The sequence below is a fragment of the Cladophialophora yegresii genome (genome assembly GCF_000585515.1).
Source record: "Cladophialophora yegresii CBS 114405 chromosome Unknown aczIN-supercont1.2, whole genome shotgun sequence".
NCBI classification, from domain to species: Eukaryota; Fungi; Ascomycota; class Eurotiomycetes; order Chaetothyriales; family Herpotrichiellaceae; genus Cladophialophora; species Cladophialophora yegresii.
In genome coordinates this window covers 2,608,921-2,623,668 of record NW_006913046.1, presented here as the reverse complement: position 1 = coordinate 2,623,668, position 14,748 = coordinate 2,608,921, and the positions used below count along the sequence as shown (strand labels likewise).

General features: G+C 53.8%; 4 protein-coding genes across 4 annotated transcripts; 2 read left to right on the top strand and 2 right to left on the bottom strand.

Annotated features, from left to right (window-relative positions):
- Nucleotides 1-61: 61 nt before the first annotated feature.
- A1O7_02873 (uncharacterized protein) lies at nt 62-1,510 on the top strand (the record flags this gene model as incomplete). The annotated part of the gene is made up of 4 exons (XM_007756902.1): nt 62-419; nt 574-909; nt 984-1,282; nt 1,442-1,510. 4 exons carry the CDS (start codon nt 62-64, stop codon nt 1,508-1,510), a joined length of 1,062 nt encoding a protein of 353 aa, XP_007755092.1.
- Nucleotides 1,511-5,153: 3,643 nt separating this feature from the next.
- Nucleotides 5,154-6,404, bottom strand: A1O7_02872 (uncharacterized protein; the record flags this gene model as incomplete). Its single annotated transcript, XM_007756901.1, has 2 exons — nt 5,154-5,756; nt 5,838-6,404. The coding sequence occupies 2 exons, from the start codon at nt 6,402-6,404 to the stop codon at nt 5,154-5,156; spliced, it is 1,170 nt and encodes a 389-aa protein (XP_007755091.1).
- A 2,882-nt stretch (nt 6,405-9,286) lies between these two features.
- On the bottom strand, nt 9,287-9,685 carry A1O7_02871 (uncharacterized protein; the record flags this gene model as incomplete). The annotated part of the gene is made up of 1 exon (XM_007756900.1): nt 9,287-9,685. One exon carries the CDS (start codon nt 9,683-9,685, stop codon nt 9,287-9,289), a length of 399 nt encoding a protein of 132 aa, XP_007755090.1.
- Nucleotides 9,686-13,002: 3,317 nt separating this feature from the next.
- Nucleotides 13,003-14,058, top strand: A1O7_02870 (alcohol dehydrogenase; the record flags this gene model as incomplete). The annotated part of the gene is made up of 1 exon (XM_007756899.1): nt 13,003-14,058. One exon carries the CDS (start codon nt 13,003-13,005, stop codon nt 14,056-14,058), a length of 1,056 nt encoding a protein of 351 aa, XP_007755089.1.
- Nucleotides 14,059-14,748: the final 690 nt, after the last annotated feature.

The window sequence follows — 14,748 nt, the reverse complement described above, 5'->3', positions numbered from 1 at the left end:
CACCTTGGTCCTTTCCACATCACCAACGTTCAGTTGAAGAAAGAGGGGGGGAAAAAAAGAAATGGGCAGCCTCCAGGAGCCGCTCCTCGGCGAAACCCTTCTCCAGACAGCGAAGAGGCTTGAGGCAGCAGATTTCAAAGAAGTCCCCGTCATTGACCTGGCCGGTCTTGCCAGTGAGGAAATCACCGACCGAATCGCTGTGGCGCGAGAAGTCCGTGATGCTTGTATTCGCGTCGGCTTTTTCTACGTCAAGAATCATGGTGTGCCTCAGGAAGTGATTGATCGCGCGTTTGAGGTGTCGAAGAAATTTTTCTCCCTGCCGCCCGAGGATAAGATGGAGGTGTATGTGACCAAGAACGAGAGCTTCAAGGGGTATGAAGACATTCATTATGGAGCGGTGGATCCGCAGACAAAAGGAGGTGAGGTTTTTTTCCCCTTCTCTCCTTCGTTTTTCTTTCCAAACACTTTGTTTTTTCACGCGTTGAGTGCTTCCTTTCCGTCCTTTTTGCCCGAGAATATTCAGCCACCATGTTGATACCATGCAATCAATTAGACTAAAATTCATGCGTGCAGATATGAAGGAAGCCTTCAACTTCGGCTACGAGCCCGCAGCCGACCCGCAGACTCCCCTCTCCGAGCCATGGCCATTGTATGAGGGCCTAAAGGGTCCCAATGTCTGGCCTCGAAACTTCCCTGAGCAATGGAAACAAGACTTGTTTGCCTACTACGGCGAGGTGTTGAATCTGGGTCGACGGATGATCCGAGCCTTTGCCCTTGTGCTCGACCTCCCCGAAGATTATTTTGATGATCTCCTGGTTCGACCGGGTGCCATCATGCGGCTGCTCAGATATCCGGCGTCCATACTCGACCCTGACCATCCCGGGATCGGGGCACACAGGGATTATGAATGTAGGTAACACATTTGCTACCTGCTACCTGCTTCCTGCTACCAAACCAACACTAACTCTTGTTTCCGGCTGCAGGCTTTACGATTCTCTGTCAAGACGAGACCAATGGTCTACAGGTGCAGACGAAAAAGGGTGAATGGATCGAAGTGACTCCGATCCCTGGCACCTTTGTGGTAAACATTGGCGATTTTCTCTCTCGCTGGACCAACGATGTCTTTCGCTCAACCTTGCACCGAGTCTACAACATCTCCGGCCGCGAGCGCTACTCCTTTCCGCTGTTCATTGGGCCAAACTACACGACCAAAATCCAGGCCATTCATACTTGTGTCAATGAAGACCGGCCTGCGAAGCATGAGCCTTTTGTCGCTGGCGAGGTAAGCTATATATCCTCAGTCAACCATACTGCCCCCCCCTCTCCCCGCCCCCCCCACGTGCGCGCGAAGAGAAGCTCTCTACATGCAACAAAACTCAGAGACCCTAGAGCAAGCAATACTCAGAGTTACTGACATGTTCTGTTCTGAAATCTCTTCTAGTACATTTCCGACAGGCTCTACGGTGCGAAACGAAAGCCTCTTTCCACTCCCCTCGAGAGTTCCGCGTGAGGGACCATTCTACTGGGTGACACCTTTGGGGAGGAAAGGGGGGGGCCCCTATAGGTTGACAAATCGATTGAGCCCTTGACACCTTTGGCTGGGGTCATTTCTGAAGTGTGGTCCAGTTGAAGTGTCTTCTAGGATATATTCTATCAACAAATAGCCACAGCGTAAGCCCCGATTGAGGGGAGATTCTTGATCCTCAAAATCGTGGTACATCCTTGGGTACCCAGAATGGACGCTTCTTGAGTGTTTTCCCATACATCCTTTTCCCACTAGAGCCTCGTCAACGTTCACGGTGGCTCCCTCCTGAAAGTAATACTAATCTATGTGGAAATAGGGGCCTCCTTGAATCACGGAGAGCGGAGGGTGGGGCGGAGGGCGGAGCGAAGCCGTTGAAGAGGGTGACCTATCGCCAAGGCCATTTGGGTACACGTTGAGATCCCACAGCAAGGGATATATATATATATATATGCAATGGTCGAGTCCAAGCCTGGTGACTTTGGTAGCAATTGGACTCAGACATCAAGACGCCAAACACTGAGAATGGCAAATCCAAAGACCATATCAATGGCTTCCTGTCCATGGCTGATTTTGAAGGATCCTACGATGTGATTGTGGTCGGTGGTGGTGCCGCGGGCATCGGTGCTGCGATAGGCGCAAAGCAGACAGCGCCACAGTCACGGGTCTTGATCATTCAGTCCAACGCATGTCTCGGTGGCGCCGCTACTCAGCGTGGAGTCCTCTCATGCTGCGGACTTTACAGCGTGGGACCACCCGACCCTCGAAGGGCGGCAGGGCAAATCTGGACGGAACTCCACGCAAGGCAGGTCTCAGAGGGAGCGGCGACTGCACTTCCGACAGAGTTGTCGCATACATTCAGCCGAGACAGACATTCTACATCCTCGAACTCGAAGCTAGCTTTGGTTCCAGCATGTCGAAACCGAGGAGCTTAAGCATGTCGTGGATGACACGATCGCCTCATATGATATGTAAGTTTTACTACATTGTGCTGTGGTTGTTGGTGAGAGGACCGATGGCAGGCTTGTCACAGTCGAGGTTCAAGAGCGAAGGGGGAGGCGAACAATCTTTGGTCAAGCATTCGTGAACTGCTCAGGTGACAAATATCTCGCCAGCCTCGCCGGTGCGTCGACAAGGTACGGCAATCACGGCCATGTCAACCATGGGTTCGTTGGCAACCCAATTCGGCGGCCTCCAAAACGCCAACCCCAAACTGGTGCTGGGCTGGTAGTGTCGGATGGGAGTGGTGGAATAGGAACGTATGTACACTCGACAAGTGCCGATATATGCCCAGCTATAAAGCACCTTGAAGAGTCCACAACATTAGAAGACAGTACCAATTTCCACTATTTAAAGCCCATTCGGTTCATCTAACAACACGTCCTGACGTATCTCTTTCCGCGGAGTGATACGGGCCTGAAGGAAGTGGCGATCCCTGTGAAAGTTTGGCAAGAGTTTCTGCAACTAGCTAGCCAACCTAGTAACAAGGAGGTACAGATCTGAAGAGAGAAAAGAAGAAGAAAAGAAAGAACCACACATCCTCCTCATGTCGTACGCTTCGCCGCTGTAGCGTGTGTCTCGTCGCAATAGTAAGCCTTCCGAAAGGGGTTTCCCGCGTGCCCAAAAATGGACATTGCTTGTAAACTACGGAGACCTCTCCTGCAATGTTGTCGGAAGACTGTGGGTGGGAGGAGCGAATCCGCAAGTCGTGAAATCTCAAGTGTTCGACGTCGTGGATTCAGCCGCCGCCTCCCGTGGCTCGTCTTTCTGCGAATCCTGCACCGTCGTGTCGGGATCGGGGGATTGCCGCTGGTATTGCATGGTTGCTCGTTTGGAATATGTTTGAAGCCCAGCAGGGCGACCGATGATCTTGCCAGCCTGAGTTCTGCTGCGCAAGTAATGCTCTTCGATTTCGGCCTCTCTGTCTTTGGCGACACCACCGGTGATACAGCAACGGCACATCCAGCTTAAGGGAAAGCCGTTGTCGCTCACGTAATGGGAGGCTGTGTAACTGTGTGTCTGCTTCATGGTGAAAGCAAGTTTCGAGGAATCGGAAATTCTGCCCGGTGGAGGAGGATGGCGGGTGAGTTTAGAAGGATTGTCCGCGAGTCAGTCATTTCAACAACACGAGATGTTGTCTCACAAAAAGGCAAGATGGATCGGGGCGCACTGGGGCGCTACGAGGCGGATCCTGGGGCAGTTTTACAGGTACCCAGACAGGGGGCCTGAGACCCCCCATGCAAGCTACATAATCACCCTTAGCGGCTTAAATCCCTAGTGTAATGGGGGAATCTACAGCCTGAAACGTGATTAGTGGGATTTACCTGTACGAGGTATAATGTATAAGATGACACTCCTAGCCACTGATTGGTTAGATCTCTGACACTAGGTCTGAGATTCCTTTTTTCCCTGATCCTTCAACAGGATCTATCTAACTGAACAACGAACAACTGAATCAATGGATTGAGGACAGTGAGCAATCAAGTTATAAATCTACCTGATCAGGACTCTCTATGCTGCTTTGTTATTACTGTGCGCTAGCCGTTGCCCCAACACCATGCCCACCGCCCTACGAGTTGATGCCTTTGGCTAAGAGCCTCGCCCCAGTCCAATAGACATAGCACTTGACGGCATTGCGATAATAGCGAAAAATCGAGTTGATGGCTTCTAAGTATTGCGTATTGTTCGCTTTATTTATGCAGCATATATCCACCCAGAAGTAATCGACATTGTCCTTCTTCGCTTGCTCGCCGCAGAATCGGATCTTCACAGGGCCAGCCTTACTCGTGAACGATTTGTGTTTAAGGTCGTCGAAATCGACCTCGTCCTTATCGTCCCCTTATATATGCGAGAGGATCGCATAGGCGGGAATGCCGTCGTGAAGATCCTCAGTCAGGCTGAGTTCGCCCTGATCGTCGAATTTCGAAAGGTGCATCGTGTTGGGTGGGTACGGGCGGCACGTTGTGAGCATATGTGCGATCTGGTAAGCAGACCCTACTTCTCATGGCCAAATAAAGCTTGAGTGCCCAGTGTGACCCGCCAGGGGATCCTACTCTAGTAAACTGAGCGGGTGAAGAGAGGCAGTCGTGGTGGCTGCAATGACGGCGAGGTGACATAAATCAACCTCTTGTCCATCGAAGTCAGGTTTCACCGTGAATATGGCGCGAAAGGCAGGCTCCGTTGGATATGCGGCATATTGGGAGGCGTTCTTGTCTCTGAAGTATGTCCCTCTGTCCGCCTTAGGGCTAGGGCATGGAGGTGCCCATCTTGGAGGGCTTCCGGGGAGCAATCAGACGAAGTCATTCGTGCGGAGGTTGACATACCTGAAACTAGGATTGTCGGCTTGTCTCTTGCCAACCAGTTGTACCAGGCTACGTAGGAGGGATCAATAATCTTGACGATGTCGTCTTCCTCGGCGGCCTCGAGAGCAGAGGCGGGGATGGTCAGCAAATACTTATGGGATGGGAGTATTGGAGGGAGTTCTGGAAGAGGGCGTTTGCCCCAGTTTTGGGAAGAAGAATAAGTCGCTGCCATTTTTGAATCGGAGCGGTGAGCTCGAAAAATCTACCTCGAGCCGGAGAGCACAACCTCTGCTGCGCCTGGAGACGACGACAAGGCAATGGACGTCCTCTTAATCCATCATAGTAGTGAATAGAGAAGCGTTAACTATGATCAATGGTAGGTCTGGTACAAATTGAACGGCATGCTTTGTAGTCATACTAATTCCGTCACCTAATGTTGGCTCGCCATGAACGAATCCCAGTCTGAACGCGGCACCGTGGACCAAGTCCTGAGATGCTATTGCAGCAGACGAAGAGCTAAAGGACACGGGGAGCTTGGTTTCAAATGTCGGGAATTCATGTTTCGGTGGTTTTCCCGGGACATCGAAAGGTAGCGGTTTCCCTTTCGCCTCACAAAGATTGACGAACTGAATAATGTACGCTTCCGTCGTGGTGAGCGCTGCTTGCCGCATCAGACACGGCCGATCGTGCCTGTCGCAGAACGGAGGAGCGTCGAATCCATACCGTCGAAACTCTCTAGCGGCGTTTCGGTAGTACTCCCGCTCGCTGTTGGTGTGGGCAGGGTCGTAAACGGCATGGGTGGGGTTGACGTAATGTGGGTGGTGGCAACGGTGTGACCCCTGCATCGGCATGAATGGGCCATCCCCAAAGAAGTTGTCGATGTCTACGCCGCGTCGAGGCTCCGCAAACCAGGCGGCCGCGCGTGAAAGCCACTGTGTGTCCCTTCATCGTGAAGGCCTAGAAAAAAGTTAGGACCTGGAGTGAAAAGACTGGGCAGGACAGCCTCGACTCACCAAGCGAGAAACGCTGTTCGGAGGCAACGTGTGCATGTCGAAGCGTTCGAGGAGACGTTCGGGGTCGGCGTGTGACCACATGCCAGGGACGAGGACGCACGCGCTGCTTTGCGATGGAGTCACTCCCCAGGACGCCAGGAGGATCTGCTGATCGCGGAGGAAGCGGTCGCGCCCAACGTCCGTTCCCCAGATCTCGAATTTGTCAGCACCTACCGCTTCGCGTTGCGCGTCTCGGATTGGGTAGGCCGGCACGGGAGGCATCTCGATCCTGAAAGCGCGCGCAGGAGGACGTGCCGTTTGCGTGTTTCTCGGCGCCACATCGATCGGCGCCGATGAAGGATCACGAGAAGTCGACCGTACGAAGCTCGTGTCGAGCTCAAGGAGATGATCTTCGTGGTCGTCGACCAGGCCGCCGTCAAACGGATCATCGAGGCGGGGCAGATCGCCGGAAGGGGTTTCGACATGTCCAGAGCCGGTGCGTGACATCTCTTGGCTCTGTTCGCCTAAAGATGCGGTGTAATAGCAGCTTCCGTCGTCGCTGTCGTCCACGGTCGAACCGGTGACCATGTCAACAGCGTGGGAGGGCAGGTTTGCGCGGACATCGCCTGCTGCCGGTGGGTGTGTATAGAAAGAGGAACAACTCGAGGAGCTAGCCTCCCGGCTTGCACCTCGTAAATGCTCCATCCACAAAAAGCACCTCGCTCGTTGCATCTGGTTGCCTCGATCGGCAAGCGCCGTCGTCTGCCTATGGATAGATCGGACCCAGCTGGCGAGGCGGTACGCGGTTGCGCAGAGGTCCGGCAGATCGGTGTCGGAAGTTTGTGACTCCCACCAGCAACCAGGGGCACGGCCTGCGGTGACGAGTCGAACGACAAAGCGGATATCGTGATCGTCCAGGTTCCAGCCGGATTTGTCCACGTCTGGAGGCCCATACCGAGAGCTCGTGGTTCGCAGCGCCTCGATCGCGTTGTTGATCGTATACTTGGCCTGTGATCGTCGGATCTCTCGGCCCCATTCATCGAATTCCTCAGTGACTCGTTGTAGGACGGCAACGTCATACTCTGTGAAGACTCGAATGACCCAATCTTGGACGAGCTACCGGGCCAGCTCCCTGGAGGAGTCAAGGTGCAACATCTGCCGAAGTGTCTTCTCGGATTCCGCCCTCAGATGGGCACGAGTTTCCCCGCCCTCTGGCAGGGTGTGCGTCAATGAGCGGAAATGGGAAGGCGGCACAGCGGACTCATCCCGCTCCCAGCGATGATGGGGCAAGTGGGTGGTCTGGACGCCGGTGCTTGTGTTGTCGTCAGCGATCACAGGACCCGGCGATGGGTTCGCTGAGACATGCGGACGTTGGGGCAGTACGAGCTCTGCAGGTCGTCTCACCTGTACGGCTGTAGGCTCGTCGTCGGGAGCGTGGACGGGAGAGGTTGATTGAGGTGCTGGCTGAAGGCGCAGGTGACGGAGCCACCGCCAATTCCAGGAGATCGCGGTGTGCCGCTCGTTCTACAACTGTGTCAGGCAACGAAACTGTATTGAAGGCCGTGTGTGACTTACTACAGCCGCCAAGTCCTCGAAGATCTTTGTCCCGCTGACGGGTATCCCTCCCTTCACTGCGTTGTCAATCCACTGCGTCAACTCTTGATCATCCTCGTCGGTAAATCTCGTGCGTTTCTTCCGAACTGTACAGCCCTGTGTTTCCTCTGACTCTGCTGTCTCCTTCTCCTTCGTGGTCTCGGCGTCTCCGGCCTTCGTCAAAGAGCCTTTATCGTCAACGGTGATGCCGCGATGCGAGAGATTGCCGAAAGAGTCCATGGTAGGGGCTAAGCCTGGGCGGGAAACAGAGCGTCTGGGGGTTGCTTATCAGTACAAGTTCCAATTGTCAACGACACAAGGCCCGTGAGATACTTACTTTTAGGGTCCGGGATGAGCAGACACGGTCGACAGCACAGTACAGACAGTTTTCATGGCGTGTAGACGTGACGCCGGTTATAAGGGCAGAAAGGGCCCTCGCTGGAGCCTGTCGTGAGTCAGGTGTATGCATCGTCCCGAACTGGATCCGCACGGGCGTCAGGGCTTTATTGTTAACCTGGGCTCGTCATTATCTAGCTGCGAACTCAGGTTAGTGGCTCCGTGAGCGCGAAGATTCGTGCTGGACATGACAAGGCATCCCCAAGGTGTACTTTCAGGCACCGTGATTGATCAGAGTCGATCGGCAGACATAGATATTGAATCCTGCTGTGTGTATAGGTGAGGTGTCGCACCGGCCAGGTACCGCATTGTCGCTGGAGTGACGTGAAAGATCGAATTCTCCTCGATCGCTCATGGCGTGGAGGAATGATTGTCCACTGACGGTTACTATCACGGCGCATCAGCAGGGCTGAAAGATCAACTGTTAACACTGTATTAAGATATGAAATCTGGGACGAAGAGGTCTATGAAGGAGTGCCTCGGTGTATGGTTGTGGCGTGACAGGCATTCCAGCCAATTAGAGCACAGCATCTGCGGTGAAGGCTATCGCGAGGCTGACCGACGAGGCTGTGGTACCGAACCGTGACAGTGGCCGACAGATCAAGTGTTGTGTCCGCATAGCACGCAGACCGGGAGCACATGATGTACAACATTGAGACCTCGGCAGGTCGTCTCCGGTGCAGGAAGCAGCGGCCGTTGCTCAACTCGAGCAGACGAGCTACATTTGCCGACAGTCGACTTTCCCTTCACGGTTCCTACCATCTTCCCGCCCTCTACTTCTTCCCACTAAATATGCTCTCGTCTTTAGACTTGTGCACTACTGTCTCCTCCTCGATTAAATCCTTTCCCGATCAGCACTAGGCCCCTCCCGACTCCTCGTTTCTTGTGAGCTCTCGTCGTCGGGCTAATCAGAAGGCACAAAGTCACCGTGAGGAACGGGCGACATGCGCGATAAGTGTGATACCTAGGACAGGATCGAGATTGAAAAGGCACTCAAGTGGCCTTTTGACTCTGGTCTCTTTATTTTGGTGTCACACAGAAGGAGCTGGTCAGTATTAAGGACCTCTTTCTGGTGATTCCATTCGCCCGGGGGGTGCCCGCGCGACGGTCCAGATTCCAGCTTTTTCCAGTAACTTAGTTGATACCTCACCCTCTGACTCAACCCCTCGAAGTTACGCGAGACTTGAAGAGTCGCTTACCGATATTTCCCCCTGGGTGCGCTTTGAGCCGTGGAAGCAATCTCATATCGACATCCTCGGCAGCGCCTGGAGCGTACCCACGAGTTTCCATTTACCATTACTACAACACTACACCCGAAGCTGCCGCGGCGCTGTGAGGCGCGTTGTAGACCTTGACACTCTTGTCGTGTTCTCGGCTTCTACGAAGTTGGCACTGAAAGAGAAAACGACGTACAACACTATGACACTTTCTGACCACTGTGACCGCTTTAGAGTCCACCTCGGCATTCATCACCTGGGGCTTCATCGGATTGCCGCACTCTTTCCCTTGTGATCTCCCTTTTCGCTGAAATCCTTTTTATGCATCCATTTGTCCAGTTTCCGTCTTGTCAAAGTGAAGGTGAAAGGGTTCTCTTCGGCGATGGCGCCAAGACCATCACGAGTCACGATACGATGGAGTCCGACCGTCGGAGTTGGCCTTTCGATCAACCATGTATGATACGAGACGTCGCCCAGGGGGTCCGAGGCCACTCCTCCAAAGCTCGGATGGCTGGTGAAGAAGAGGTCAAACGCGTGGTCGGGGAGAGGGTATCCATGATCCAATGCTACAGAGAGGTATGCGCAGAGACCGGTGAAACGTTTCATTGAGAGGGTCGAATGGCACTGACGTTGTAGCTGGCGGAAAATTCGGAAAGTGGCCATCGCGCTCCCTGTACCATGTCCATCCGTGGTCTGGCGTGGGATCTCAACGGTCGATCGTGCTCGTTTCCGCTCTGTGTTTCTGTCGTCCTCGTCCTCGTCCTCGTCGCGATGATGTTTATGCCGATTCCTAGGTGGTTGTTAGCAACCTCTATATCTCCTGTAGATCGTAAACGGGGCTCACATTATCCACACCAATATCAGGAAGAGTACCTGAATTGCTAGCTTCCGCTGCCGAGCGCCTCCAGTACGCTCCCAAGTCGGTATATATCATCGTGGGCAGACACATCTGGCATCTGTTGCGTGTCTCACTCACGCAAAGGATGGCCATAGGGCACACCAAAACCGCGCAACCCACCGCATATACCTACTAGCGTTACCTCCATCGGCAACAACAGCACGACAGACAGTTTCATCTGCCAAACAATGAGCGACGTCGTCTTGACTCGCGGGGTTTCGAATCTCTTCATCCTGTGTTTCAGAGCCTCGCATTCTACGGTAAGATTTTCTTCCCGTACGTGGTGGGGCGCGAGAACCTGCGTTCACAAAGGACGATTGTCGAACTTCGGCTTGACAAACCTAGCGCTGAAACCCCAGTGACGCGTCTACCACCGCTCAACTCGCCCTTTCCGGAGGTGAAGTTCACAGATCCGGGCTGGGAAGTGATGGTGACAGAGGTAAATTCATGGTGGGAGCAGTCACTGTGAGGGAGAAGCACAATTCGAGCAAAACCATGTGAGCAAGACAAAGCTCCCCACGGGACACAAAAACGAACCTTCTCAGTATCTAACGGTGCAGTACACTGGCTAACGAAGTACGATATAGACGTTACGATAGTTTCACCGCGTGAAAACCGTGTAGAGTTGGTGTTGCTGCGATTTGATTGAGTTTTACCAGACCCAAATCTATATACATCAAGCAAAATTTAGGTCGACGACGAGCTCCCCACGCCTAACCTTATTCTGCCTAGCGCCAAAATAGCTCTTCCGGTTACAGATTGCTAAGTTCTATGTCTGATATCCGGAATCGTTATTGTATTGAGTTGTTATCTTGATTATTCTGCATATATAGACTGTTCGATAGACCCCTGTATGGCTCCGCGAAACTCCGCACCACGCCTCTTTCTTACCTTGTTTTCAGTCACCGTTCCGTCACAGCAAGCAGAGCATTAATATCTAAGCTTTTACTGTCGTTGTGTCTGCGCAGGTGGTGCTGAATGCTTTACCGCCTCTTCCTTCGTGTGGCTTGCTGGAGATACGTACGCCGGATGAGTCGAATCGACGCTTACCTTTCGCCACTCCAGCCTGAAGCGCACATGAGAAGCTGTTCTCAAATAGTGTCCCAAAGCACTCAATGATTTGCCGAGCAAAAGGCCAGGCCCATCCATTCTGAGGAACTTGCTGATAGTCTCCTTCTCCGTTGGTTCATCCTAATCAGCCTTCCTGGCCGGGCTTGCGCCGGGGTATCCCGTCGTGCGCGTACTTCCGACAGCGTTCCACTCGCTCTGCTTCAAGCATGACAGGCCGCCACATTCTAATTCGGGTCAAGGGTTGTCTAAAGATTAGTGCTATCAAACGTACATGGCTAATTTCACGAAATGAAAGGGGCCCGTGGTGTGAGCTGACCTCCGAACGGGCTTCGGATGGATCTATCTGCTCTCAGAACACGATTGCAAAAGGACTACTCTGTTCGCACCAGCTGGAGGTCTCGAAAACCAGCATATACCGCTCTAGGATGGGAAGTCTTACAGCACCATGCAGCTCATGTTTCCGGCTGGACCTCTGGTGGCCCTGGACCTGACCAGTTTAACCATCAATAACAGGGCTTTGCCGTTCAATCCGTGGCGCTAAGTGCGACCGCCCTAGCATCAGATTCAAGTTCGCTTCTCAAGGCCCACCATTGCTCCGTGTCGTTCTTGACGTCTAAATCTGCATCGCTCAAGGCTCAGCTTACTCAGTCGTCGCCTTAAAAGACCCAGCTAGCAGCCTTCCGATCACCATGCCATATGTCGCACCACGTTCCTCCCATGGACGCCCCGTCTCTTCACGAAGCATCGGCGGATGCAGGAATACCCGACGAACCGGGACCCCCAGCTGCCTACAACGATCCTACACTGACCTGCGTCCTTTACAGACGACTCCTTCCAGCCGTTTGCCTTACGAAGACTATCACGCACGTGTCTGAGCTGGGCAGTATAAGGTTGGCGGTAAAGGGACTCCGTACCGGAATGCCGCTCGGACCGTCACGCCGGGGCATACTATGCATATATTGAATATGCACGTGGAAAGGTATTAGAGGGCATGCGTCGTCGACGGCATCCGCACACAAGCGACAGGCGATGAAAAGGCACTTCTAACTTCAGCAACTCCCACCCGGCTCGCTCTGCTTGGTTTTACAACACGGAACACGATCAGTGCTTTCCCTTAGCTTCGAGACCCCTTGAGACGGACAACGTCTGGACGCATGCGGCCGTGCCATGCTTCCTGCACTGTGACTCGGCAAAGAATGATTATCACATTCAGCAGACCCGAGTGCAAATGTCTTCGAAGTCAATACCGTGGGCAGCTTCATGTTCGTAGCCACCCAATAACCTCGAAGCGAACACCACGTACGACCTCTGTGGTCTGATTTGTCTTCTGCCGTTCTCGCCAGCGGCAGCTATGCTAGATGGCCTTCACAGCCTCGTCGAAGGCCATCTTGTCAATATCTGGCACAATGCTTGCAACACCAAACGTATCTGGCTTCCTGCATATCGCGTACGAAACTCACTAGTGACCGGCAACAACGGCATCTACGCTGATCGCCCCCGTGTCTGCCAGCACGACGTTGAAGATGCCCGCATTTTAGGAGCCTCGAAGTCCAAGAGCGGGAGGCACGCCAGAATTTGGACTCCAGCTGGACATCATCCATTTCCCCGCGAAGACATGGAGGACGATTTCCGCAATTCATTGGATCGTTAACGCGAGTCAACAATGGAGATTCCGTTCTGGGAATGAAATCTTGACCCCCGCCCAGGACGCGTACTACGTAGAGTGCATGCAATTTGGACACGGCAGGTGGATGGTATGTAGATGTGTTGCTCGCTTGCTAGCTTGCAAGCTTCATGAAGCTTGTATTTAAAGCACGCCCCTTTCCAAACAGCGGGTCTGGAGATTCGTTCTATAGAACCAGGTCCCAGATTGTGGGTGGCATACAAATCGACATATTACGAGCGTCCCAGGGGCATACCTGCTTTATCTCCTCGGGAACCAAACAACAAAGCAGCAGCCTCCTCCTTATCATCAGACCCTGATCCAGGAACCTGTCTAGACGTCAACACCATGAAAGCCGTCCGCCTAGTCAACTACCACCAGCCGCTGGAACTCCAAGATGCTCCAGAACCCAAGATCACCGGCCCACTGGATGTGATTGTCAAAATCGGCGCCGCCGGCGTCTGCCGCACCGACCTCCACGTCCTCGAAGGCCAGTGGGCAGCCAAATCGAACGTCAGACTGCCCTACACGATCGGCCACGAGAACGCAGGCTGGGTGCACGCGGCAGGCGGCGCCGTGACAGTGCTGAATGTAGGCGACAAAGTCATCCTCCACCCACTGGTGACGTGCGGACTCTGCCGCGCATGTCGCTCCGGAGACGACGTGCACTGCGAAGCGAGTTCCTTCCCGGGAATCGACACGGACGGCGGATATGCCGAGTACCTGAAGACTGGAGCCCGGAGCGTCATCAAGCTGGACGAGACGCTCGAGCCCGTGGCCGTGGCGGCGCTGGCGGACGCGGGACTCACGGCGTACCATGCGTGCACCAAGGCCGCGAGGGCGCTCAGGCCGGGCAACTCCGTCGTGATGACTGGCGCGGGCGGATTGGGGCATATCGGCGTACAAGTCATGAAGGCGATCAGTGCCGCGACGGTGATTGTAGTGAATCGGAATGAAGGGGCGTTGCGGCTGGCGAAGGGGCTGGGTGCCGACCATGTGGTGTTGGCTCTCGATGGAATTGGCCATGAATCTGGGTCAGGCGACGTGGTTGTGGACGAAGTGGTCAGGTTGACGGCAGGGAAGGGGGCAGAGGCGGTCATTGATTTCGTGGCCGAGGGCGGGTCGACGCCCAGAGGCGTCAAGTCGCTCCGAAGGACCGGGAATTATTATGTCGTTGGATATGGCGAGAATATCAACGTGCCGACGATTGACATCATCTCTACAGAGATCAACTTCATTGGAAACTTGGTCGGTTCGTACAACGATTTGGCGGAGCTGATGGTGTTGGCGGCGCAGGAGAAGGTCGTGCTGCACACATCGGTTTATAAGCTTGACGACTTCCAGAAGGCGATTGATGATCTGTCGGCTGGGAAGGTCCGTGCGCGGGCTATTCTTGATCCATGAAGAGCGAGCCGTGGTGCGGGCGGAGGCGGCAGTCCGAGACCGAGACTGGTATTGGAATTGTTAAAGAAGCACAGCGATGAAATCGAAGGGCTGCAGGAGTGTTTGAAAGGTAAATGTGTGGGACTGTAGGTTTAGTTGCTATATCGAACTCGGATCACACTGGCTGCGCAATCACCGGCACAGATGCTGGCCCGGTGTAGTCAACCGCCGTTGCTCGTAGTCCAACCAGCAAAGAAGTGAATTACCAACAACACAGCCATGAACGATTGCTGGAAAAACTGAACTCACAGAAGTCGGCATGCCATATTGCTTCCAGCCTTGCCGAATCCTCAACGCCGCACCCTCGCGGTTGTCTCGTCGTTCCCACACCCCCATAAAGTACAGAGTAGTCGTACACCACTTCTGTCCAGCATCACGCGTCAGCTCCTGCAGGTACTCTTTCCCTCCGCAACGACGTCTCCGCCAAGAACCTGCTTTTGGTCCGGCTTTCTGATGTCCCATCCGCCGATTGACCCTCGTTCTGGATGCAGCGAACTTCGACAGGAGCCTGTTGTAGAGCGCTTTGTGTTTATGCTTTTCGTGGTCTCGACACGAGTCGTAATCTAAGTACATCACACTAATAGGATGGTGAGGGAATACGTGTTTGACTTTCAGATTAACACTGGATACCTGCGATCTTAGACACGAAGG